The 25,899-nt window shown below is 52.2% G+C and overlaps 1 protein-coding gene across 1 annotated transcript; it reads left to right on the top strand.

Annotated features, from left to right (window-relative positions):
• Positions 1 to 8,223: 8,223 nt before the first annotated feature.
• LOC134045315 (ras association domain-containing protein 8-like) lies at positions 8,224 to 13,688 on the top strand. Its single transcript, XM_062495028.1, has 5 exons — positions 8,224 to 8,326; positions 8,502 to 9,406; positions 10,456 to 10,624; positions 11,271 to 11,381; positions 12,091 to 13,688. The coding sequence occupies exons 1-5, from the start codon at positions 8,224 to 8,226 to the stop codon at positions 12,120 to 12,122; spliced, it is 1,320 nt and encodes a 439-aa protein (XP_062351012.1). The 3' UTR covers positions 12,123 to 13,688.
• Positions 13,689 to 25,899: the final 12,211 nt, after the last annotated feature.

The raw sequence follows: 25,899 nt of genomic DNA, 5'->3' as shown, positions 1-25,899 counted from the left end.
GGGAGTACAAAGAGTTGGGCTAGGAATTTCAAATGTAGGTATTTCCCCAAGGTGACCCCATGTGCACATTAGCTGCATGAGGATTAAGCACCTAAATGATCCAGAAGAAACAATGTATTTTTGAGTCTCCCACTCTATGCAGGCAGGAGTGCTGGCCCAGTCCCCAGCACAGGTTCCTATTCCATTTTGGTCTTTCAGGTATCATTAAGTGCTGGACCTATATATGGAGCAGGAGATGGAGCCCTTGCTGGCATTAAAAAGCCTTCAGCCAAAAGTCCACCAAGGCAGTTTGGGACATCGGAGTTGGTCATGCAGCCATCATTTCCATTACTTGTAGGACTGTGATTTGTAGCCCTGGATGGACATCCCAGATGCACTTGCCTCTCCAGAGATATGCCGTGATTTTACTGCTTTGAAGAGCTTATTGTCTCTGGGTGAGTTCAGGCAGTGATTGATACCACCTCTACCTACTTACTCATGTGCCAGGTAGTGTGAAAGCAGAGACTTCTAAAATACCCAAGGGTCTTATCAAAAGTTTCAGCCAGGATTCGTTCTGAGTCTCTTGTTTATTTGTCTTTGTGTCTGAGCATGTGAGAAAAAGGAGCCTGTTCAGCACACTGCAAAGGGTCATTCAAATCCTTTTTAATCCTGAAAAGTTATAAATAAATATCCATGGCAGCATGCACCTGCATGTTCATCTGTGCATCCTCTCCTCTGAACACTCAGCAGTATGTCCTTGACAGGTAGCTACTTTCTGAAGAGGAGTAGGAAACTGCAAGTTATTCTGGAAATGAAGAATAAAATCTGGAAGGTTTATCCCTGGTTGTGCATTTGCTAATTTGTTAATTACTTTCTCCTGTAAGAGAATTGGAATGGAAAGAGGATTGATGATGTCTGACACCAGCACTTTTAAAGGAGACTAGAAGGCAGGTTGAAGAGACAACACTTGGTGATTTTAATGTCCCTAGTCCTACTTGTGGGACAGCTGCAGAGCTTGAAGTTTCCCATAATCCTATGGGGATGAAAGTCTTGATTAGTTTGACAGGAGACAGGGAGAGTGTGTGTCTCCACTTGCATTATGGGTTGCCAAGACTCATCTCATCCTCTGGGCTGGATTGGGTGGGCATCTAATGGAAACTGCACTTTGAGGGTCCTTTTTTTGGGTCTTCTGGAGGCATTGGGAGAGAGACCTCACTGGCTGGGTTTTCCCTGTTTTGGTCTTGCCCTTGAAGGTGGGGGGGAATGGAAGTTCTCTTCTTTGGCTGGGGAGGAGTATTTCCAAGGCTTGAGCAGGCTCTTGCCTCTCAAGATTCATCCTGTGTTCTGTGTAGTGAGAAATACAGACTGTGTTCTGACTTGGGGAATGGATGGTGTGTAATAACAGGGGAATGTTCACAAATTGCATCATGCTTTCACTGATGACTGGACTGCTGTGGAAGATGAACACAGCAGGGGTTCTGGACCTGCTGGCATGTGAGTGCCATGGTTGTATTTGTGTGGATGTTTTGGGAAATACCCCTCAGAACTTGTCTTTTAGGAGCTGGATTGTGAGTCATCCCCTAAAGATGATGAACCTGATTTACATCAGCCTAGGGCCCCAAGATACCTAGACGCAGTCTTGCCCCTGTACTAGGGACAAAGCTAGGTCCATCCTGGGGATGGCATCAGCATGCATTCAATTGCACAAGAAAAAAAGATCATGGCAGTGCAAAGGCCTTTCCTCTTTCCCCTCTAATCTACACACTCTTGCTAGTTTTGCTTCTCCCCCTTGGGAAGAATCTACAGATTTACTTCCAGCTGCTTTCATGAAGTCACTCTTCAAATGTGGGACTGGGGGGTGATGGTAATGGTTACAGGAATAGCAGGTGCTGCTAATGGTTCCCTTGCAAACCTTCGTGTTTAGGGCAGGCTTTCCTAGCCAGCTCTGCCAGCTCTCCCCCCATAGACAGTAGTCATTATTGCTGCAAGGGAGAAACATGATGCATGGAGGTGTGAAAGATGATCCTTCCGCTTCCAGGCTGAAACGCTGTAATGTGAGTGTGTGCATTAGGTGGAGGGGTGCTTTTGCTGCTTTTAATTTATAATAAGCTTTTGGTTGGTGGCTCATCTGTGGGGTGGACTGACTAGTAATCATCCCAAAAATGTCACTAGCTGTGATTCTTGATGTTTTCATATGACTCTCAATGCTGACCTGCCATGGCCACAAATCTTAATCTTGTCTAATAGGGAGAAAAGGCTTCCCAGCTTCTTCATGGTGCTGTTTCTGTTTCTTTTGTTTCCGTGTGGGTCTGATGCTGTAGCAGACCCAAAAGCTTGGGTTAAAAACCAGAAATCCTGGCAGGTGGGGCTGGCATGGAGTGAGTGAGTGTCTTTGACACCAGTCATGATGTGAGCCTCCCTCCCCTAAGTCCCTGCCAAAAGCCATCACCTTGAGGACCATCCCCATTCTATATCACAGCCCTGGGCAGGATTTGTCCCTGACTCTTCCTGCCCTGCTCAACATTGGCCAGCCTCTCCAGGCATGTTAGCATGGGTCTGTAATGTTTGGGAGGAAGTGGAGCAGAAAATCTCAAAGCCTCTGTTTTTCTCTTAAGGGGAGTTGCTGGTGTGGTGCTTATGGCTCTCCAGAAATCTGTTTCTTTGGGCAGTTCCTGCAGGATTGCAAGGTCCTTGTGTGGGACGTGTTCCCCCTTGGATTGCCAGAGGGTTTTGGTAGTGGTCTGTGATTTCTGGCGCAAGTCATGCTTTAGCTCTCAGGTATGCAAATGCCACAAGACATAGTTTTCCTTTGATCTCCTTTAGTGAAAAAAGCCCTTGAAACATGGATGTAATTTTTGCTGATGCCAAGTGTGCATTATGCACTGCAGGATGCCCTCAGAAGAAACTGCTTGCTGTTGAAAGGCAGCAGGTCCTTGGGGGATGTGTGAGATCCACACATCTCTGGTAAAAGTGCACCTGCAGGTTAAATTACTAATTTTGGTAATTTGCCAATTTTTAGGGCTTTCTGTCAGGCATCACATGTCCCAGTAGGGAGCTGGATGGGGGATGATGGGTGAACTGAGGATATGGTGCTATTATGACCACCCCTAACTAAGCTGCTTGGGTGTGAATTAGAGCCCCATGCCTGCTGCTTCCTTGCTCCTGGGTACTTGTGGCTGCCTTGTGTAAGAGCTGGTGGCTTCCTTAGGCCTGGGGGGTGAGAAGCACTTGCACACCCTCCCTGTGACAGTGGAAGGATGGAGGGCTGCCTCTCTGGGCTGTGACCGTTCTAGTAGGACTTGTTTATCACCTCTTGAGCTGGTTTAACCGCTGTCAACTCTTTGTGCTGGGATGAAGTAACCCATTTGCTGCTCCAGTTTGGAGCTCTGTACTAGCATCCCACCCTGGTGGCCCCTGCAGTGAAGGACAGGACACTGCTGTCTTTGGTAAGTGACCCTCTTGCCTGCCTTGCACCAGGCCAGGTGATGTATTCCTTTAGGATCCTCAGGACAAGCTGGAATGGTGGAAAGGTCACGCACCAAGTGGCTGGGACACTGCCTGGTGCTCACAGCTGTGGTGGCAGTGACCATGGGTTGTTGCCAGACTCTGCTGCACAGACAGCTTGTTCAGAGATGTGTATGGTCATCTCTGCCCAGCAAGGGAACTGCCAGCCTGGGATGTGCCATGGCATCATGCCATGCCTTGCCATAGCTGATCTGTGCTCAGCGTTGGACCGGCCAGCAGTCAGCCCTGACCAGGGAACTGTTCAGTCCCCGAACAGCTCAGCCAAGGGTAGTTGATGTCACTCCAAAAGAGGGCCCCAGGAAGGAGGATACAGTTCATGGTCTGGAGGGAAACCTGGACTATGACACCTCTTCTCCAACTTGCTGCAGGTATTGTCAGAAGGCCTCAGTTGTTTATGGATCTTCTCTGTGTTGGTTCACCAGAGTAACAGGGAGGCTTCTGCCCCACCACATGTGGGCAAGTACCATCTCTCCCCTTTGGTGCAGGAGCTGGGCCTGGTGCTTAGAGCAGGGAGAGACTTGAGGAAGTATTAAATAGCTGCTGGATGTGTCATGGCAGCAGTTGATCCAGGGCAGTGAGTCACAGCCAGCCTGTCAGCGTCCCAGCATGGACGATGGCAGCACAGGGCCACCCCTACCCACCTGCTGCTTACTCATGTATTAGGTTGGGGTTTTTTATTGGTGTGTCTGGCTGGGATGAGCATCCCCCTGGCACTGGGTGGGAGAGGAGCCAAAGGGTCAGGTTCAAAGTAGAAATAAAACAGCTGAGAGTACCCCAGCATTTTCCTGGGCTGCATCCAAAGGGATGCAAAGCTGCTGGTCCCTATGGACACCTTGGTGCTTCATGGATGGCAGGCTCATCACAGCCTGCTCTCAAGTATTAATGCAGTTTAACAATTATGAGTCTTTATGATCCTACCCTCAGCCCAAATCCTGACACGAAAGGTTGATCTTCTGGATTCCTTTCACTTTTAATTAGGCTTTCTTGGAGGCCTCCCCTGTGGCACTGTTCTCCTGCCACCTGGCCCTGTACCCAGCTCCCTACCAGGGAGTGGACATGGGGAGGGAGGTGAGTGAACCTGCAAAAATGGGTGAAACCTTTATGCTGGCAGGTTGCCCATCTCCAAACTTTTATGCTGGCCCCAGATGGTCCTTTTTAGGACCTGTGGTGCTGTTTGTGGTGCTTTGGTATTTGAGTTGCACCCTGCTGTTGGGTGCAAAATGGGTGTTTTTTTTCTGAAACAGATTTTGATTTTTTTAATTATTATTCTTGTGTGTAGCAAAATATAGTAGAAAGACTCTTTCGAAGTGCTTGGAGTCCTTGGTTGGAACATACTGCCTCAGCTTCTGAGAGACTCCATAGGAGACATGGCAGGTGGCCCTACAGATCAGGAGTGGTTCTCACTTCTGTGAGGAGGGTGACTGGCCAATTTTCTATTATTTCAGGTCCAGGGGAGATCACCAAACCCTTGTGAGTCCCAGCAGCCATCAGGATGGCAGTTTGCAGGAGCAAGATGTGCATCTTCCTGCATGTGCAGAAGTACTCCTTGATCTCCACTTCCTTTAGCCTGACAGTTTCAGGGAGGCTGGGAGACAGTAGCACCAGGAATCAAAATAAAACTGCAAGATCTGAGATTTTTAATTTTTAAAAAATATTTTTTTAGTGTTAGCATTTGAAATTCTGACTTTCAGTTAGGAAATCTGTTGAAGTAATGGTATGAATCATCCCTACCCTCAATTTTAGGACCCATCAAATGGGGAAAGGGAACAGAAAATTAGTCATTTTGTTAATCTGCTTCCAATAAAAGTTATTTAGAAGTCCATAGTGGAAAGGGGTAAGAATAAAATGAGCGGCCTTTGGGAGCTGCCTTTGGGAGCAGCCATCATGTGTCCTGGCACCCACAGCCACCTGCTGGCTTCCCTGGTGCTGTTTTGGGGCAGGGGCCTGGCAGCTGCCTGCACTTCTGGTTCATGATCAAAGCAACTTTCTGGGGAAAATACAAATAGAGGCAGCTGGAAACCTGCCTTCTGCTGAGAAGCTGTTCTTCCCCAAGAGAAGTAATTCTTGCAAAAAAAAAAAAAAAAATCCTCATTATTTCTCCTGTCTGGTGGTGTAACAAAGGCACCCACCATTAATGCAGGGGGTCAGCAGAGAAACTCATTAGCAGGGAGTCTAATTGCAAGTGGAGCAATGAGACTGCTGTGGTTTTGAGTGATGGTAAAGAACTGAGTGGGTTACAGGAAAGGTGATGCTTGGGGCAAGGTGAATGTTTTTTAGGTTTATTGCCTAATGGGGTTTTATGGTGGTGGTTTTTTTTAACTAGGCAGATGCTCTCAAGGTGGAGTATTGGAGATGAGATGCTGAGTGCAGCCTGTGTTGTCTCTCCCAAGCAGGAACTGAGGGATTTGGAGAGCATTTGCTGGTCCCCTCAGATAAGGATGAGCCTTCATACTGTCAGCTCCCTTGTGAGGCCAGGGATCTGGGGGAAGAGGGGCAGCCAGGCTGGTTTTGAGTGGAAGCTGATCCTCTCCAGAAGGCATGGGGGAGGGCAGGCAGAGAATGGAGCAGACCCCAGCTCTCTCCAAGGGGACAGATAACATTCTGTATCTGACAGCAAGCTGGAGACAACTCCCAAAACCCCCAGAGGTTACAGCAAGGACCCCCTGTGCTTGCAAGGATCTAAGGAAGCAAAAAAATCCTTTGGATTTTTGGATGCTGGAGAATGTGTTGGGGATTATGCCCTGGCTGCTTTTTGGGGGGTTTCTCTTACACAAGGAGCAAAGCTGGCTGCCTCTCTCCCAGCTTTTTGGCAGTGTGCTGGGCTGCTGGTAAATGATTGTCTGGAAGGCCGGCCAAGGCGGGGCCGGAGGTTGGTGCCTGGTTTGAACCCGGACAGGTGCCTGGGACCCGTGTGCCAGCAGCCATCCCTCTCCCACAGCCCACGGCACTCAGCAGCCACTGGATTTTGCCAGCAAGGTGAGACTTTGGTGTGACAAGCTGAGTTATTTTTCTTGTTTATTCTTAAGCTCCTGGCCCCCTTACTGGCTTGTGGCACAAGAAGCCGGATTTGAGACTAGCTTGATCCCTGGCCAGGGAAGAGGATGGGGGGACAGGGAGTGTTCTGTGGGATGTGTTGCACTCCAGTTTTGGTGTTAGGGTGCTGCTGAGGGAGTGGTTTGGGGGTGGTGAACAACAATGGTTTCAGGATGATTTGGGTGGTGCTGCAGTGGCACTTGGACTTTGCCCCATGCCTGGGGACAGTGGCAGCCTTGAATACACAGGACTGGGGAGTGGTTCCAAAATGCGGCTTTCAATTTATATCTTGCAAATTTTAGTGGTTTGGGACTTTACAGGGAGGTGGGCTGAACCCGAGGTGTCCTTCAGCCCCACAGTTTTCCCCGGTCACTCAGCCAAGGCAAACATGAGCTCAGCGCTGAGGTATTTGTGACGGCTGCTCTGTGCCCATGTTTTGGAGGTGGGCAGGGAGGTGGCACCAACAGAACCCAGCACCTGCGCAGAATGTCCTCACCAAGTGTGTCTTCCCTGGTTTCTCCTTGCCTTTCTCATACCATGATTAAAATTCCTTATCACTGGAGGCAGGACCATTCAAGCCCTCCCTTTGATTACTCAAGTAGACAACAAAAACTAATGAAGAAGTGAAGTGTAACCTAAGGTCAGTCTTTCTCACAACCTGGCTGCTAACTTGGGATAGCTAGAGCAGAGGGAGGGCTGGGAAAGAAGTTTGTGACGCCCTGGATGGAGCTCTGAAAATTCTGTGCATGTTACTCCATCCAGGGTTTTCAGACAAGACTGACACTGTTGAAGGCAGTGTTATAGCAAGGAAAATAGATACGTCTTTGCATGGTGTTTGAAAACACTGCAAGATCAAATACTTGAGCTCTTTACAATTTGTGCTTAATTTTTGAAATTTATGAAGGTTGCAGTTGTTGAGCTGCTGGAAGAGACAGGAGTTGGGTGTGCCCAGGCTAACAGGTGTTGTTTTAGGGTAGTAGTACCCACTGGATGGCTGTTGAGCTGGGCCCCAGTGTTGATCAGAGCCTGGGCTTTGTCATGGGTGTTTATGCCTGGATACCCCTCTCAAACCCTACCTTTGGTCATGCTTTTGTTCAGAAAGAGGCTTTATTTTAATTTCTTAATCCCTCTTTGATAAATTGAGATAGATGTAAATATGAAAAGATTAAAATGTGCATAATCTGCACCTTCCCTCTACATCGTTGCAAAATCAGGCAGCCAGCAGTTCATCTGCCTTTTCCAACATTGTTTAGAAAATCCCTCAGTGCCGTTCTGTCAAATTTTCAGAGAAATTGCAGTGAAAGTCCAGTGAACCCATTAAAAGTCTGTGCTTGCAGCAGAAATAACCTGGGCATCTTTTGGGCACCACACAGGCACACAAACTCCATAATTTCCCACCACGGGAAGATTTAGACCTACTGTCCAGACATGAGGAAAAAACCCCTTTCTTTGCAGATGAATGTCAGTGTTTAAAAACATCAGCAAAAATGCAATCTGTGCACAGGGTGGCAGTGAATCATTTCTTGGTCTAGGATTCACCCCATGGGATGATGATTTAATGACACTGCTTTTAAAGCCTCTTGTATTCCTTGTTAGTGGCTTGGGATGGAAACCTGGTTTCTTTTCTCCCCACAGGCAGCCTGTCCTGCAATGACCCAGAGCACCTGAGCCCTGACAGCCGTGGGGATGGAGCTGAAGGTCTGGGTGGATGGGATCCAGAGGGTCGTGTGTGGAGTCTCGGAGCAAACCACCTGCCAAGAAGTGGTCATCGCCCTAGCGCGGGCCATTGGTGAGCCATCTCCATCTGCTAGGGGATGCCCCATCTGCAGGTTCTTCCTGGGAAGAGGAGTCTTTGGGTGGGTGGAGGTGGGGATGCCATCATCACTGCCTGTGGGACAGCAGCCTCAGCACACCCCTGCTGGCCTCTGCTTTCCCAGTCTGATGCTCTCGCCTCCTCCTGGCAGGTCAGACGGGCCGCTATGTGCTGGTGCAGAAGCTGCGGGAGAAGGAGCATCAGCTGCTGCCTCTGGAGTGTCCCTTGGAGTCGCTGGCCAAGTGTGGGCAGTATGCCAACGATGTGCAGTTCATCCTGCGGCGCACAGGCCCCAGCATGGCCGAGCGACCCTCCTCAGAGGGCGCTCCCCAAGCTCCCGAGAGGACGTTCATCCGGGCCAGCTTGCCCATCAAGCCCAGGCTCACTGGCATAGATGGACCCCGTTCCAGGGAGCCAAAAAAATCCATGACCTTCAACCTGGGTCCTACAGGCTCCAGTGACCTGTTCACCGTGGGCCGATGGAGGCACCAAACTCGGGATGGGCTAGACTTGGAGAGTGGTGGTGTTGTCCAGCCCTCCAAGGAGGAGCTTTTTAGGAGAGTGCTGCAGCAGCAGGAGCAGCTGTATTCCTTGGAGGCCCACGGGGACACCCTAGAAATGGACCTACGGCTCTGGGAGCGCAGCCGGTTTGCTGGCCAGGAGAATGAGATCCTCTACCTGGAGCAACTGGTGCGGAGGAATGAGACAGAGCTGGGTGAGGAGGAGTTTTGGCAGAGTGAGCTCCGGCTGGAAAAGGAGTGCGAGCGGGAGAGGCAGGAGCGGGTTAGGAGTCTTCGGGCCAGCCTGGAGGAGTACACCCAGAGGATCTATGAGCTGAGTGTCCGGACTGAAGCCCTGCAGGAGGAGATCCAATGGGAGATGGCTGAGAGGGCCAAGAGGGGGAAGGAGATCTCTATGCCCAGCCCCATAGAGCTGGAGGACATGGCCACCAAAATGAAAAGGGACCTGGAGGCCAAGGTCAAGCAAGGCACCCAACTGGAGAGCAACCTGGCCAGTGTGGAGAAGGCCCTGGAAGAAGCTGAAAAGAACCTGCAGGTAGATAGGACTGGGTTAAGCCACCCCATGCGTAAGAAACACTTTCAGGAGGGGGTGAGACCAGCTTTCCAGACACATTAGACCATTGTTTTGAGTGGCATTGGTTACTCCACCTGCCTGTTGAACTTGGGGCTGGGTGCACAGCTCTCAGCAGCAGTGATCATTGACAGAGGGACACCACCACTCTTGCCCCACTGGCGCTGGGTCCCACACCCATTGCTCTCTGTACAAGCTGCATCTGGGTTAATGCTTCTCCTGACTGGTGCACTGAGAGCACAGCATCACCCTGCTCCACCACAGACAATGGTGCTGGAGCAAGTGGTCCATGTGTGGGGTTGGTGGCATTGGCACAAGGGTCGATGTTGTCTTGGATGAAGGCGTCACAAAGGGGATAGCACAGGTCCCCATGGTGCCTGTGCATGAAGTCTTCTGACTGTGCAGGGCTTGGGCTTATGGTGGTGGGCTGCACAGCGTAGAGATGGCACCTCTGGGGACAAGCTGTGATGTCCCCTCAGCTCATGGTGGGGGGCTGCACAGTGTGGAGATGGAAGCTCTGGGGATGAGCTGTGATGCCTCCCCCCCACCTTTTGCAGCCTCCCAGCATCAGGGGTCAAGGGTCTGCGTGACTCCCGCCTTCCACCCACCGTGCCCCCTTTGGTGGAGCAAAACGAGGAAGCTTTTATCCAGCCAAGCCTTCCCCAGGCTGTCCATGCTTTCAGCGTATTTCCTTGAGTATCGCGTTTGCCTTTGGCATCTCCCGGCACGGCTTGGCCGCCGTTTGATGGCTGCTCGCACCCTCTTGTGGAGATGCAGCAAAGTAGGGCTGTTCCAAGCTAACGCCTTCCTCGTCCCGGTTGCCTGGGCACCTCCCTTCCTGCAGGCCCTCAGAGAGGGGCAGCTGAGCCACAGTACCCCTGAGGTCCCCTCTGCTGGCCCTGGCAGGGTGAGCTGCCGGGAGCTGCCCCAGGGGATGATTGCCAGCTGGCTTGGGGCACAGGGGGGGGGAACATGTGGCTCACCCTGTCCCCCCCTCGGTGTGTGTTTTGCAGGCTCAGACCCAAGAGCTGGAGGAGTTAAATAAGGAGCTGAGGCAGTGTAATTTGCAGCAGTTTATTCAGCAGACAGGGGCCACGGTGACCGTCCTGCAGGCCAGGTCCGAGGAGGACGCCCAGCCGGAGCCGAGCCCGTGCGAGCTGCCAGCCTACCGGAGAAACGGAGGTCAGCACGCTGCCGCTGGCTCGGCCAGGGGGCTGCTCCGCGGGACCCCTGCCTGCTCCCTGCCTCCTTCTCCCAGGGGTCAGCCCCAAAGCCGACCGGTTCTCCCCTGGGCACTGAGCTTAGGCAGGTGGGGGTTTGTGTGCTGACATGGCAGTCGCTCACCACTCCAGGGGGTTTCAGAGATTTGTCACCTCTGGGGCTCCTTCCTCCTCCCCTTTGAAGCCTGGGGGCTGCTTGTAGACATGCACAGGAGCTGGATTCTGCATTGCTGCTTTTGGGGCTGAGGTAGCTGCAGGGAGGTTTCATTTGCAGCCTTGCTCATGTCACCACAGCGGATGCAGCAAAGGGCAGGTGGATGAAGGCCAGCGTCAGTCCCTGGGGGCTGTGGGCTGGTGGGGACATGCTCTGGCCCCAAATGACCTTTCTGTGTTTGGTGAGGGAAGGGTGGTGCCCAGGGCCTTGTCTGCATCCTCATAGTCATGAAAGAAGGTGGCGGGGGGTTCTCATGGAAAGGGACCTGGTCATTTCTCCTCCAGAGCACCAAGAGTGGGTGACATGACTGCCCTGCGACACTGCAGTGGCTGTGCCCAGCGAGCATGGGAGGCTCCAGCCCTGCCTCAGCCAGATGTTTTTCCCCGTCCTGTAGGTTTTTCTCCCACCGCTGGTACCGACTTGCCTCCTCAGGTCAGCAGCAAGCAGCTCCTCAGCCATCCCAGAACCCTGCCGGAGCCCCTGGTGTCCAGCCTGAACCCCGAGGGTGCGTATGTCCCAGTGGGGCCCTGGGAGCATGAGCCAGTCTGCAGAGGATGGGTGGAAAGAGGGGAGAGGCTTTTGCTGCCCAAAATGGGCTGCAGAGAGCAAGCGTGTGCTGGTGGTGGGAGGCCAGAGCTATTTATAGATGCCATTAGGAAGCGCAAAGCTCACACTCCAGCAGTCTCTGCTCTGCTGCCAGGGGCTCACACATTCTCTGCCCTGCCAGGAGCTGTGGAGGATGGTTCTCATCCCTTCTCCTGCCACTCTGTATTCCCCAGGGTTAAGACCTTGCTCAGTTAGGACAGGGAGAACTTGTCTCCTGTCTTTTACAGGAGCTAGTTTTGCTCCATCTTAGTGACCAGTTCATCCCCAAACCCTTTTCCTATTACTATTTTGTCACATTGTGTCTGTTTCTGGGTGCAGCAAAAGAGAGCTGTGGTAGGGACGCCTACCTGCTCTCTGGTGATGCTGCCTCCATCCTGGCATCCTACTCCCACCCATGTCACCTTTGCCTCAGTAAAACCCTACTGCCATCCTCCTCACAGCCTGATACACCCACCCACATCCTTCAGGACACTGTGTCAACCACGTTCCCATCTCCCAGTCCAGGCTTTGTGCTCACACACATCCTGTTTTCTGTTCCCCTTTTTGCAAGTGCTCACCTGCCATGGTGGGATTGCTCAAGTGATTTTTTTTTTCCTCTTGTCTTGCAGTTGTATCAACCAGGCAGAGCATCTGGAGGTAGAAGGGCCCAGGCAGTGGAGGATCAATTGCCTTCAAAGTGTAATTGTACAAAAAAACCCATATTATATATATATATATATATCTACATATATATATATATTTTATATTTTTTTTACTGCTTTATATTGTGAATGGATGTGTATGGCCAGACAGAATATTTTTACAGACTGTAAAGTAAAACTAGAGACTGACAACACAAAGCAACCTTTGTCCCCTGAGGATGAAAGAGATTCCCTTCTAATTTTTTTTAAGCAGTTTCTATATTGAACAGAAAACAGCGGTGCACTCATTCTGCATAGCCTCCTCAAAAGACCCATCGTGCATTTGAAAAAGTCTTTGTTCCTTTGACTAGGAGAGCAAAGCTGCAGTGGAGACCTGCATGGAGGCTCACCTGGATGGAGCAAGTTAACAGATTTTACACCAACTCATCACAGCAAATGGGGCCATAACAAACAGCCTCTTCACTGGTGGCAGGGGAGGCCCAAAAGCAGCTTTAAGACAAAGTTCTGGCTCCTCTTTTTTTATGTATATTATAAGAAATCTGTAGGAGAAACTCACTTTCAATGGTGCCACAGACCATGCTTCAAGGAAGCACACAGTGGAAGGTTGTTTTTCTTAAATTCATTTAATCTTTCAACTTCTTTCTAAAGTAAAAAATTGCAGAATGAGCCCTTCCCCGGTGGTGGTGGTGGTGTGAGTGGGGAACAGGACAAAAATACTCTTGGTGACATTTCCCTGATTTTTTTTTTTTTTTTTTAACTTGATGGCCAGTAGTTACCATTTTGTCCATCTGTCCTGGTGGGTCACCTTGTGTTTTAATTGCAAAACCAAAGTGTTTGGGGGGGGGGGGGGAGGGAAATGAGTTTGTCTGGGAGATCCCTGAGCCTGTTTTCAACATGTTGTATGTGAAAAATGTGACTTGGGCACAGCATTACCGTAAAACTCTGCTTCCCCCGTGTGAATGTAAATCCCGTGCGCCGCAGATCCCATTTTCAATAAATCTTTGGGAAAGGATTTGAGCAAAGTGAGTTGTGAGTGTGGTGTTGTGGCTGGGGTGAGCCATCCCTGCCAGCACCTGCTTCAGTGCTAAAAGGACGCATCCGAGCGGTTTGCGTACCCCACAGCTGCCTCTTCCATTTCCAAGCCATCTCTTTCTATTTGTTGAATTAAGGCTGTGAGTATTTTATTACCAACTGAATCTTATGCACACAGTGCTCTTTTCTGCCCGTTTTTTTTTTTTTTTTTTTTTTTGGTTAATCATGAAGCACTTAACAGCCAGCGGATGCAGCTTGTCTCCGGTGAGTTGCGGCCATCTCTGGGATGAAACATGGCAACATTTTAATAATGCACAGCAGCAGCTCAGAGCATTTTAGGACAGGAGGCAAAGGGGGTGGCGTTCACCTGCAGACAGGAGCAGATAAGGGGAAATTTCCCATTTGCCTCCAAGCCCCTTTGTCTGCACCTGGATAACAGCAGCCAGGAATGACAGCTCTTGCTGTCCATCACCGTCTCCCCTGAGCTTCTACTGGGCTCCGGTCCCCGGGGACATCTTCCCCTCTCAAAGCTGATTTTCAAGGTGCCACCACAGCCCAGCAGGCTGATCAAGTAATATTAAAGGATTCAAGTTTGCTTTGTTGGGAGATCCACTGGTACTGCTGTGTCTTAGGTTATGACTGGAGAGCTGCCACAGTGGGGAGATGCAGTTTCAAAGTTGCCTTTTTTGAATTGGGGCTTTTGGGGTATTTTGGGTGGGTTGTTTTTCAGGCTCCTCCTCACCCTCCTCCTTATATCATGTGTCTCAAGGAAAATTAGTTAAAAACATGTTTGTTCCATGCAGCTGCATTTAGTTTCTCCCCTGCTTGTTTGCTTTGTGGGCTTTGTGTGCTTTTTTGGGGTTTTTTATTCTTGCTTTTAAAGATTCTGCCTTGCTAAGAAGTAGGTGATGGACATTGTAAAGAGTATTTCAGTGCTGCCTGGGGGAGGGAAAGCAGGTTTAGAAAACCCACTTGCCTTGGACATGGCTGGGTTTCAGTATATTATGGGATATCCTCTGCATATCCCAAAAAAATTACTTCTGCAAGTTTAAAACTGGTTATTTCATTTTGGGGGCTACATTTGTAGCCTTGCCTTCTGCAAAATAAACAGGAATAAAAAGCAAAGGGTCTTCACTTGTATTACTTCCAAATGGAGGCAGAAAATTAATTTGAATGTCTGCGGGGGATTTCACCACCACCCCCCCCCCCCCCCCCCCCCCCCCCCGTTACGATTATATATTATTTATTGGTTTTGCAGGCTCAGTCATAGTTGCACAGGCCAAAACAGCACCAGCCTTTCCTGGAGGCAGGTGTGGGAGGGTGTGGAAAATAAGGATTTAAAATATATCACAGCAGATTTGGCCCTTCAGCTGGTGCCCCTTGGCTGGTATGCGGGATTTGGAACTGTTGCATGGATGGGAGACAGAGTGCCTCGACTGTGTCCTCCACTGAGGTCTGATAACCAGCCTTGGGGTTAGCGAGAGTGCCGCGACCACGGGCTGTTTTCAGCTCAAGACTGCGGCTTTTCACATATTTTCTTCATTTTGTGTCTTGCAAGCCATCACCCAGCCGCTGCCTAGGCCAGCAGCGTTTCGCGAGGTAATAAATTACTTTGATTATAACACCTCTGTCCCTGCTGTGGTGCAGGGCTGGTAATCAAACTCGTGTGTTACCTCTGGAGCTCCCCAGCCCAGGGTGACCTATATTCCTGCGGGCTCGGGGGGCCCACGCTGGCCGGGCGAGCGCGCAGGTCCCCGCCTGTTATTTAACACAGCAAGGCTCAATACCCGCTCCCCCGCCTCCCTGCTTTTATCTGCTCTGAAGTCTGTGTCAATAATACATTTCTGCCATTGAATATTTTATTGATGGTTTGACTTTTTTTGCTGCTCACAATTCCCATTTCAAGGCTGCGTGATTGTTCCTAATTAAAATTTTATGCCCTGGGACAAGCCTTCTTGCTACAGTGGAGATGATGCTGTCCTTTTCTAGGCCACTACAGAGTGGTAGGAAGAAATTAGCATTACCCATTGTTATAAGATTAAAACAAAGCAAATAAATTGTTTTCTCCCTTAAAAACAAACCAAAAGCCCTGTGTACGGCGCGTTCTGGAGAGGGAACAACTGGCTCGCGGGCAAGGCAGGGATCCAAGCGTGCAGGGTGGCTCGAGGATGCTGTGCCTGGCTGCGCAGGGACCTGTGTCCCCATGTCCCTCGAACGCTGTGGGAAGCTTCTTCCTTCCCTAGAGTGGGCGGGAACGGACTTCAGAGCTTCTCTCTTCACGTGCTTCTCCTGGCTAGCTCCAGTGCCACCCAAAAATCACAAAGCGAAGGATGTACCTGTTAAGCAGTACCTGTACCTGGTAAGCAGCCCTGCTTTTTTGTTGGTTTGTTAGTTTGTTTTTTAATAATTCTGCGGGTTCTGTCAGCACAAGGCACCATTCAGAAAAGTATTTCAGGCACCTCCAGCCTCCCTGGCACCCTTTTCCTGGCTGTACTACCTGATTTTATTTTAGTTTGGTTTTGTTTGTTTGTTTTTAATATTGTGTAAGAAAAATGGCCCCCACCTCCTCACCCCTCTATCTTGGACTGTCAGCTCCTCACCATCCTCATCAGATGGTGGTCTGGGTGCCAGTACTGCCCCAGCCCAGTGCAGTTTCTTCAGGGCAACACTGCTGCAGATACTTGAACCATCCCCAAGTTGCAGTTATGTATTTGTACAAGTTCCTGGGTGTCTGAGTTTGGATTCCTTCCCCCCCCCCCCCCCCCCCAATTTCATCTAGAGTGCTAGAAGCATTTGTGCTGCCTCCCAGCCACTGGATTTGGCAAGCAGCTTTTAAAGCACACACTTCAGCACCAGTTACATAAGGAAAGGTGTGAACGTCTGGAGGAGAAAATGCCTGTTAGTTTTGATCCCCAAGTGGTGTACAGATGCTCTGCTGCTTGCTCTTGGCTGCACAGCTTCTACCAGCATAGTTCATTGTAGATGAAGATCTGTTTGAACTGGCGTGTATGTCCATGCAGAGATCATTGTCCATGCAGAAATGATTTTTCTTTCTCAATCTCAGAGTGCAGACTGACTGCGTTCTACCTTGCCCTGAAAAAAAAAAAAAAGTCATAAAGCACTAGGGGAGGCTGGGAAATTTTCTTGTTTATGGATGAGCAAGTTTCTCTCCCAATGGAACCTCCTGCCAGCAGAATTTTTTTTAGGATGTATTATATAAGTCCCTGCTTGCATTTAACTAACTGACTTCCTCTTAAACAATTCATGTGCTCCTTCTATTCCTCATAGGGCAGCTTGCTCCTTCAGTGAGGCTCACCTGACACTGGGATGTGTTATGGACAGAACATAACAGGCGCTTCTTAGCATGGTGCTTGAAGGGTAAGGCCTGTTCTGTTCCCTTCCTTCCATGAAGAGCTAAAACAAGAACAAAATCTTTGAGGAGCACAGAGAGTCCCTTCAGCTCAACAGGCCTGAAATTCAGCATCCTCCCCTCCTGTAAGGCATTCCCCTGCCTCTCACCAATATTCTCACAGTTCTGAGCGAAAGCACATGGCTACTCTTCTAACCAAGCTAAGTACCATCTTACAAATCTGTTCATTAGCTACTGAAAATCAAGGGGCATCACAGCCCTGGTGTATTTTCTCATTGCTCAGGAGCACCCTGCAGCTAGGCCAGGACAGAAGGGCCCATGTTGGGTTTTCTGCTTGAAGGACAATCATGTCGCACCCTTCTGCTCTCCTTTTCAAGCCACCTTCACTGGCCACAGAGGCAAAATAAGAGATGAGAAGAACCAGACATGCAGTGCAATCAGACACATCACTGAGAAGGCACAGCTTTCCTCTTCACCTGGTCTGATGCCCTGGATTACAGTAAGCAGCACTCAAACACTGGTTTTGCACATTTATTGAAGATTTGAGGTGACAGCACAGCAGGTTAGTTTTGAATCATGCCAGAAGAATGTTAAAAACAAGAATTGAGCTGGATGCTCCCCCCACTTACTGGAGACACACACAAAAAGGGCTAAACCAAACTTTACTTCAACCCCTTCCTTATGCATACTGGAGCTGAACAGGATGGTTCCATTAGTAGCAGTAAGTTGGAAGCATTCATACCGTAGCGCTGCTCATGGGAAATGGGACAGGTCTTGCCAGGCGACCTGCAGAGCTGCTTCTGCCAGCGGCATCTCCCAAGGGTAAGTCATCAGCCAGCACAGTCCCAAATGCAGGGCTGTTTATTCAAAGAGAAACAAAGCACCTTCATTTTCAGGTACAGGTTTGTTACATGCACGGTCACTATAAAATGGGGTGGCAGGGGACTGTGGCCTTCAGTTTCAGCTCTCAGACACACTCATCCACGGATGGATTCTGCACCAGGTTTCCCTCCCTCCCTCTCTCCGCATGGTTACACTGTGCTCCTGCCTGCTAGGGATCAGCAGTGGGAAGATGCTGTAGGTGCAGCTAGGGAAGAAAAAAGCAATCTGGGGCTGAGACAGCTAAGAATTTGTCTACTCCCCAACCCTGCCCCCCCCCCCCCTAAAAAAAAAGGCCCACTCACTTCTGAACAAACATGAAAGCATCTTGGGTAAATTCAGTTGGTTTTCCCATCCTCACAGGTTGTTTTAGTACTACGGAAACACAGAGCACAGAGGGAGCTGAGTTTTCTTGAGAAGAGTAGATGTTCCTCTGGGACCCAGAGGCAGAAATGACAAGAGCATCAAGGCAAGATAGGGACAGGCAAAATTTCTCAGAGAGACACCTTACCAACAAAGGACCTTGCTCTGCCTTTCGTGCAATTAACTACTTATTGACCAGAGCACTGGCAATTATTTGAGATCAACCCTTTACAAGAGCCCAGGACTACATGACAGCAGCCCCAGGAGTGGTGGGAATACCTGAGCCCTTTCAGGGAACTTCAGCAGCTGCAGTGAATCCTAGCTGGTTATTAGGAGCTTCAGCTGACAATGAAGCTGTGCTGCTTTTCAGAAAATACATTTTTCAACTACCCAGCTTCTTCACCAGCCGAAAAATCACAAGAGATAAGTTTGTAGGAGACGCCATCTGCTTTGTCACTTCCTCTGTTTTTAGTGACAGCCACCCTAGGTGGCTGGAAAAGTCCCTGCCTGGCTTGCCTTCCTGTTCCTCAGGGCCATGAAGTCAGAGTCCCCTGCGTGCCATCACAACACATCGGGCAAGGCAGCTCTGCAAATGCCCAGCCAGGGCCGGGGGGTCATTAGAGCCCTGCCACAAGATGAAAACAGTGAGCAAAGGTGAGGGGTGGCATGGAAAAAAAAAATTTAGCAACAAAAAAGGAAAGTGAGGCTCGTTTCTGCTTTTCCTTTAACAGACTAGAGAGTCTCTCCTTAAATGTGACTCATCCAGGGCAATACTAGGCAGAGTTTCTTCTATTAACACACCCTTGGCAATAGCAGTCCAGTTAGTCACTGACCGGGTCTCAAGACGTCACCGGCTGGGATGATGCGTCTCTAACTTGGTACGGAGTCCGCTAGCACTTATTTACTTTGGAGAAGAGCAAGAGAACAGAGATGGGGACGCGCCATCCCTCCTGAACAACTTCACTGCCAACTATTCGCGCCCCCGTGCCGACAAGGCCCGTTCCCTCCATCTGCGCTGCCGCCGGACACACCGAGCCCCGCTGCAGGAATCTGTCCGCGCTCCCCGGTGCAAGTGCGGCCGATCCTGGAGCACTCTCTGCAGCGCATGGGGGTCCGCAGAGCCGAGGATGGAGAAGTGCGGGAGGCAGGACAGTGGTGAAGGATGGGAGAGCCGACTCCTTGGCACGCCAGAGCCCCTCACCTGGCTGGCCGAGAGGGCAGGAGGGCGTCGAGGCTTCGAGGCGCGGGTCCGAGGAGGCGAGGCGGCCGCACAGTGATGTCCGAGGAGCAGGTTAGCCGCTGTCACACGCACAGTGGAGTCGCCGAGAGCACAATGTGCGTTAGTCAGTGGCTCACCTGCTCCTGGAGGGTGACGGGGGGCGGCGGGGCCCGCCTGCAGCACAGGAGACACCGGGCAGAGCGAAGGATGGGGTGCGGGAGGTGGGAGCCGCGCCGTGCCCGTGCTCCGCGGCGCGTGGGGCTGCAGCTCCGCGCTCCCACCCCCGGGAGCGGCTGGCCCGTGCGGCCCCGTGGCCGGCGGCGCCCCGCAGCTCCGGAACTGGGGGATCCCTTCCCCGGCGCGGCCGCCGCTCACCTGTGCTCCCGCCGCCGCCGCCGCCGCCAACTTCTCGCTCTGCCCGGCCCGGCCCACGCCGCGCGCCGTGGCCCCTCGCCCCGCCCCCCGCGCCGCTCCAGCCAATGGAGACGCCGCGCGCCCGCCCGCCAGCCCCGCCCCCGCGCCGCTCCAGCCAACGGCGGGCCCGCCACCGCCCACTGACGGCCGCGGCTGGGCGGGGCCGGGCGGGCGGACGCCCCCCCGCCCCCCCGGCGGTGACAGCGGCGGGCGCGGCGCGTTCGCTTCTGCACGTCGCTGCTGCTGCGGGGAGGAACCATTTGTACCTGTTGAGCCGCCGCCCGCCTCCCGCTCACTCCGCCCCGCCGACCCCCGCCTTCCCCTCTCTCGCCGCCCCCCTAGGGCCGGCGGCCGTCGGCGGCGCCCCCGTGCCCTGCCGCCCGCGAGAAGACCCTTCCCCACTGGACCCCCAATGGCCCCGCCACTCGTCTCCCTCTTTCCCCTCCGTCCCCTTTCCGCCCCCGCCTGAGCCCGGCCCATGGTACGGCCCGCCGGGGCCGTGCCATCAGGGCAGTGTCGGGGCGCACGTAGGCGGTGCGGGAGGGACGGGGCGAGGGGGCGGGGGAAGAGTCGGGGTGTCCCCGGCCGCCCCCGCCACTGCCCCCTCTCCCTTCTCTACATCAAATGTCACGGTGTCACATCAATTTTTTGTATGATTTCTCCTTCCGTTGTTCTCCGCTGGGTTGGGCGCGTGTCGAACCCGAGTGCCCCTCGCAGTGCCAGGGGGTGCAGGTGGTCCCTCGGCCCCAGACGAGTCCTGCAAGTCGCAGCTTCCAGCAACTTCCCCCCCAAAAAGGGACGTGCATTTGGAGGTTTTCTGTGCCTCCTCAGTAAAACTGCGCTCACCTTCTCATGGGACAAGCTCGCCCACCGCCCATCACCCTACCAGCCGCAGCCAAGCAAACTGCTGGAATGCTGAAAATTTGAGTGCACCTCAAGGAGGATTTGCCAAACCCCTGAAACAGAGCTTTATGGATGGGCGCAGCGCTGTCCCGTGGTGGGAAAAGCCTTGTTCGGAGACTCAGGGAGCCAGGCGTCGAGTCTGCAGCTGGCTCCCGTCTGCCCCAAGTCACACGCACGCCCTCCTCGGACAGATCGGAAACCAAGAGCGCGTCCGGGGAAGCGGGCACGTTTGTTGTGACCCCCCGGTTCATTCATACAGGTGTTGAGCAAGGAAAAACACTTCGGGTGAGGATGTGGCCACTGACCAAACAGCAGCCACACGCCTCATCCCTGGCAAACTGATAATGCATGCTATCCGGCAAAAGGCACGAGTTCTGCATCCCTTCTGAAAACTTCCTCGGCATCAGCTGTCCCGGCTCCGACGGCTGTTTTGCAGCCTGGAGCAAGATTTGGAAGCAAAACCCAGCGCGGCCTCCCTGGTAGCTGGTGGCAATTCCCCATCGAAAGGATTTCCTTACGTGTTTTGCAGGAAGGCTTTAATAGTCATCCGTGGATCTGCTCTCCCATTGCCGGTGTGGAGGGGGGATGGGGGAACAGCCCCTCTTCTGCGTGACAGCCCGCACAATGACAGGCTGTCTCTGTTGTCATTTTGTGTGCATGCTGTGTGGGGGGTTTTTGTTTTCACCCAGCAGCCGTAGGGGAAAAGTCACGTATTTTACATCTTCCCCAGCACAGGGCTGGTGCCTGGATTCTATTGGAATCGTCCGTGGAGCACATCGACCCCTCCACCCTCCGGGCGTGAGTCAACACAAAAAAAGGCACAGCCATGGAAAACACTCTTAAAAAAAAAATAGGTATTTTTGTGGGGAGTAACTGCCCTGACACCTCCCTGCCAGCACTAGTGCTTCTGCCAGCTACTCTACAGGGTACAAGACACACGTGCTGTTGGTTCCTGTGCTCCACCAAGTCCCTCTTCTTCCAGGCAATACTATACATTCCAGGTTTTAAAGACATCCTTCACTCCTTCTCCTGACTGTGAGCGCACAAGGAAGGAGTGTGTTCTGAAGTGGTGCTTGCACAGCTGGCTGACGGCACAGCCAAGCTCTGGGTATTGCTGGGACCTCCCTGACCGCTGTGTTAAGCCATCCAGCATGGAGCAGGGCCGGCGCGGAGCCAGCTGAGCGCACGGCGAGCACAGGATGCGCTGCTGCGGCGGGCGAAGCGCTCGCCTGCAGTCCGAGCGAGGGGCGCACCGGGCTCCGGAGGTGCCATCGTCCTAGTGCGTAAAGGAACGGCGAGACCGCCCGGCTCCCAGAATGGAGAGTTACTATTGCCCTGGCAAGCCCCTGGGCCCAGGGGCTTCGCTATAGCGCTGGTGGGTTTGCCTTCAGCCCCCTCTCCCCTCCAGCTCCAAACGAGTTCGTGGCTCAGCTCCTAATCTCTGGGATGAAATGTCCTGCTGACACGGCCGGTGCTGTCCCGGGGAAAGCTCCCGCTTATCCCAGTCCTGTAGCTCTTCCCTTTGTTCCCAGCTGGCTTTCAGTCCCCGCGGCGGTGCCAGAGCCACGATGTGTGCAGTGACAGGGAAGTGCATTCGCGGATAGCAGGAGAGCGTCACGGGATGCCCTCCGTGCCCACCTCGGTGCCGTGCTAGTGCCGCTGCGCTGCGCCCATGGACTCGAGGAGGGATCCAAACGGGGGAACGTGCCCCCAGTCTTACCCTGGAGGCTGGCAAACCCCGCCTGAACTAACGAGCAAGTAAGAAGTCGCCTCCCTGCACGCAGATCTTGCCTTTTCCAACACGAGACAGTGTGTGCACACAGGCTGGGGGATCACCAGGGCTTTCGCCCTATTCCCTCCCGCTTTGTCCCTCTTTCAGGCCTCGAGCGGGCAAGGCTGCAGCACGGCTGGCGCAGGTTTCGCTCTGTCTATGTTCTCTGGAAAAGGACCTTGTTTTCTCCCCGGCCTCCGTCTGATTCCTGACAATACCCCGAGTGTCTGCGAGGACACGCACGTTAGCTCTGGGTCACGTCCGCCTGCAAGCAGAGCCTGGGCTGCGCCCCCTTGCCGAGGACAGCCCGGGCAGAGCCCCACGGCTGATGGAACAGCGCGAAACCAGCTCTTCCTCCTCTACGTGCGTGCGCTCACCCAGCGCCACGGGAACATTTGGGTCGGGCCCAGCCGCGAGTAGTTAGAGGGGGAAAATACCACGGCGGTCTGCGAGAGGTATTTAGCACTGATCCGTGTCCTCGCGGACCGCACGGGGCGGACCGGACTGCGCCAGGATGCTCCCGGCCCCGAGAGACAGCGCCAGAGGGAGCGGAGCATCCCGCGAGCGCAGCCCCGCGCCGGCCTCGCAGCACGGCGGCCTTGGCGTCCCGCTTTCCTCCCACAAAGCTCGGACACACCGGCGGAGGGATGTCGGCCACCCCTGCCAACCCTGTTTCCACGGAGCAACCGGGAGGGGCCGGAGCGGGAGCGGCGCTGCCCACGGGTACCGAGCGCTGCGGCCCCGTCCTCCCGCGGCCCCGCAGTGGTACAGCCCTCGCGGCCCCTCCGCAATGGTTCATCTCCGCGGCCGCTTTCCCCCCCGTCACCGAATGGTTCGCTCCACCCCCCCGCCACACGCGCGGTGGTTCGGCCCGCTGCCGCCCCGTGACCCGCCAGTGTTTCCACAGCGCTTCCGGGGCAGCGGCGGCCGCGGGTCCTGGATGTGAGGAGCGCCGGGCTGCTCCCGACCGGGATGTGAGCGCCGCGGCTGCTCCTCGGTGAGTGCCCGTCGCGGCCGGGGGGCGACCGGGGCCGGCGCGGCCGGGGGCCGGGCTGTGGGAGTAGGCGGAGCGGCCGCACCCCCGCCCCGCCGGGGAACTGCCCCGGTCGCTTGTTTAGTTTCGTTCCTATAAACATTGGCGACGACAGCATGTTTGTGGGGTTGTTTTCCGACGGCAGGCGCCTCCGCGGGAGGACAGCCCCGGGTCGGGGTTCCCGGTGCTCCCGGGATTCCTGTGGGAGCGTCCCGCGGGATGCAAAAGGGCTGAGAGGGCTCGGTTTGGGAACCCTCCAGCTGCCTTTGCTGCGGCAAAGACCGAAATAAATGTACTAAGTAGGTGTGTAAATATAGTAAGGGTACTAAACAAAACCCAAATGTTTGCGGCGTGTTGTGTCCGTGCCTCTCCCCTTTCCACCTCCCTTTTCCCACCCATTCCCGCTGTTTGCGATGTACCCACGGGTGTGTTGGAGAAGTTAGCAGCTATTTCAGCCAGCTCGGCTGACAAATTCAAATGAGGGGCAGCGAGCAGCGTGCAAGCCTTTTTTTTTTTTTTTTTCGTGTATTAGCTTATCACAAGGTCACGTTTGGCCTTAAAAACTTTGCCTTGAGAGACCTGTGCTTAAGCGAGGTTCTAAGCTGTGTCACTGGTGCCTACCCTTGGCCACCCCACTTGGTGACAGTGGGGTGGGTGGGGTTTTTGTAGTTTCATTTACTGCTTTTCCTGCGGGTTGTTAACATGTAGTATGTTGCTGGTCTGTTTCAGGGATGTCTGTTGTGTTGTTTCCTTTCATGTAGGTCGGTGGGTCTTCCTCTGCAGGGCTGTGCACAAAATATAAAAGTGTATGAGCTTTTCATTTGGGTTTTCTTGTTTATCTGCGTTTGTTGGTTTTTGTTGTGGTTTTTTCTTTTCCTACAGTCATGCCCATGAACAGCAGGGGAAGCTGTAGCTAAAAATGGGACTGGTGTGAAAGATTGATGCTGAAAGGGAACTCGCCAGTAAGGGTGACTCTTCCTAAGAAAAGGAGCTGGTTGAGAAAGGAGGATGTGCAGAGTTGGGGAGTAGTTAATTCACAGCTGGAAGCAGAGTCAGTGGCTGCAAGGAATAGGAGGCTGGGAATTCCATTGAGCTTGGCTGCTGCTTTGAATACCGAGGTACAAAATGTTTAGCTGCTCCTCGGGATAAGATGCTCTGTGTTCAAAGTGCTTTTGCAAAGCCAGTGTGTTGCTTTGTTTGCATTACAAACTCCCCAAAGAGTGCAGTGTCAGCTCCTGGGGAAGCTTTGGTGGACAGTTTTCATTCTGGAATTCAGGGTGGCTAAATTTAGGGCAGGGCTAGGATGGGTGGCAAATAAGCACTTCCTTACCTACCCCAGGATTAATTTTCTGTGGCTTATCTATTAGGTTCTTAGGTGCTTCTACTTAAATTATTGCATAGGCAGTTCTCATAGTGGTATTTAAGAGTTAAATATTTTTTTTGGTAATTTAAACAGGGATCTAAATTTAGATCCAGGAGAGTTTTTCAAAGCTCCCTTTGAATGCTGTATTGGTAGTGCAGGACTCTGGGCTGTAGGAGTATCTTGTTAATCTGAATTATTTCCCTGCCAAGTTGTCCTAATTTACCTTTGGAATGTTGTGGTGGCAGATAGTAGTCACACCATAGCCAGATTTTTTCCAGCTGGGTACCACAATGATTTTGACAACTCTTATTTTATTTTCGTCAAACGTAACATATGAAATTGGAAACAAATGATTTCTGATATGTGACATTGCTTTTCCGGAGAGAACTGAATTATTTAGTTGATTGGCAAAGGAAAAAACAAAACCCAAAAATACCCACAGCCCAACCCCCTCCCCCCAGTGAAGCAGATGTGCCAATGAGAACTGAAAGCCCATATGTTTGAAAATTTAGTAGGCTTAAATCTGTTTATAAGTGGTCTTTAGAACATGATGGCTTGGTAGCCGCCCATGAAATTAGATCAGCATTCAAAGCCACCCTGTGAGAAAATTCTGTGAGAAACTTTTCTTTGCCTGTGAATCATCCTGAGTGCTACCCAAGAAGATGAAAGTAAATGCCTTCTGTAGTAGCTCTTCTGTTTCTAAAAAATGTAGACACTACATAAGAAGTTAGTGGAGGAGGAGATGGGCTGATGCTAGGAGGGAAAGTGCCCGTGGCTGGGAGAGGGGCTCGCTGGTGTAGCAGCTCTGTGTGCTTTGTGTCAGGTGAGATGGAGCTCCTGCATCCTTTGCAGACTGTGCCTCTTCTTGACGGCTGGGAACCTGTGCTTGCCTTGTTGCTGGAGCATACTCTTAAGTACATTAAAATACTGGTTTGTGGTAACGCATAAGGATTTCAGTTCAAAAAGCTAAATGTTTGCTGAAGTGCTTGTTTGATAAACACTTGTTCTGGAGGAAGCTCTTAATCCTCTCTATTGTTGAAGCCAGCAGAAAGCCCTGTTGCTATTACAGCTTGAAGAAAGTATTTGTAATTGCTCTTTGATTGTACTGTTGAAATTACTTAAGGCATCTCTGTGAAAATGTAATCTGTCTTAATAGTAAAGCCTGAGCTTACAGCTTGTTGTGCAGCAGAGGCTGTGCTGCTGTAGGGACACAGCACTGCCAGCAAACCCGGTTTGGCTTTACTGAGCTTGTGTCTTGGGGAAGGAAACCTAAGGCAGCAGAAAGTGCTGGTGCGAGTAAAGTGGTCAAACACCTGCCATACAGTCATTGCTTCTGTGGTTTAATGTTTGTTTCGGGTATTCTGAATGAGCTTTTGAAAACAGGGATGTTAAGGAGGAGGATGGTGCCTGTTTTCAGCCAGCCTTGTGT

The sequence above is a fragment of the Cinclus cinclus genome, chromosome 6 (assembly GCF_963662255.1).
Source record: "Cinclus cinclus chromosome 6, bCinCin1.1, whole genome shotgun sequence".
Lineage (NCBI taxonomy): Eukaryota > Metazoa > Chordata > Aves > Passeriformes > Cinclidae > Cinclus > Cinclus cinclus.
This window is presented reverse-complemented; position numbering and strand designations above follow the sequence as displayed.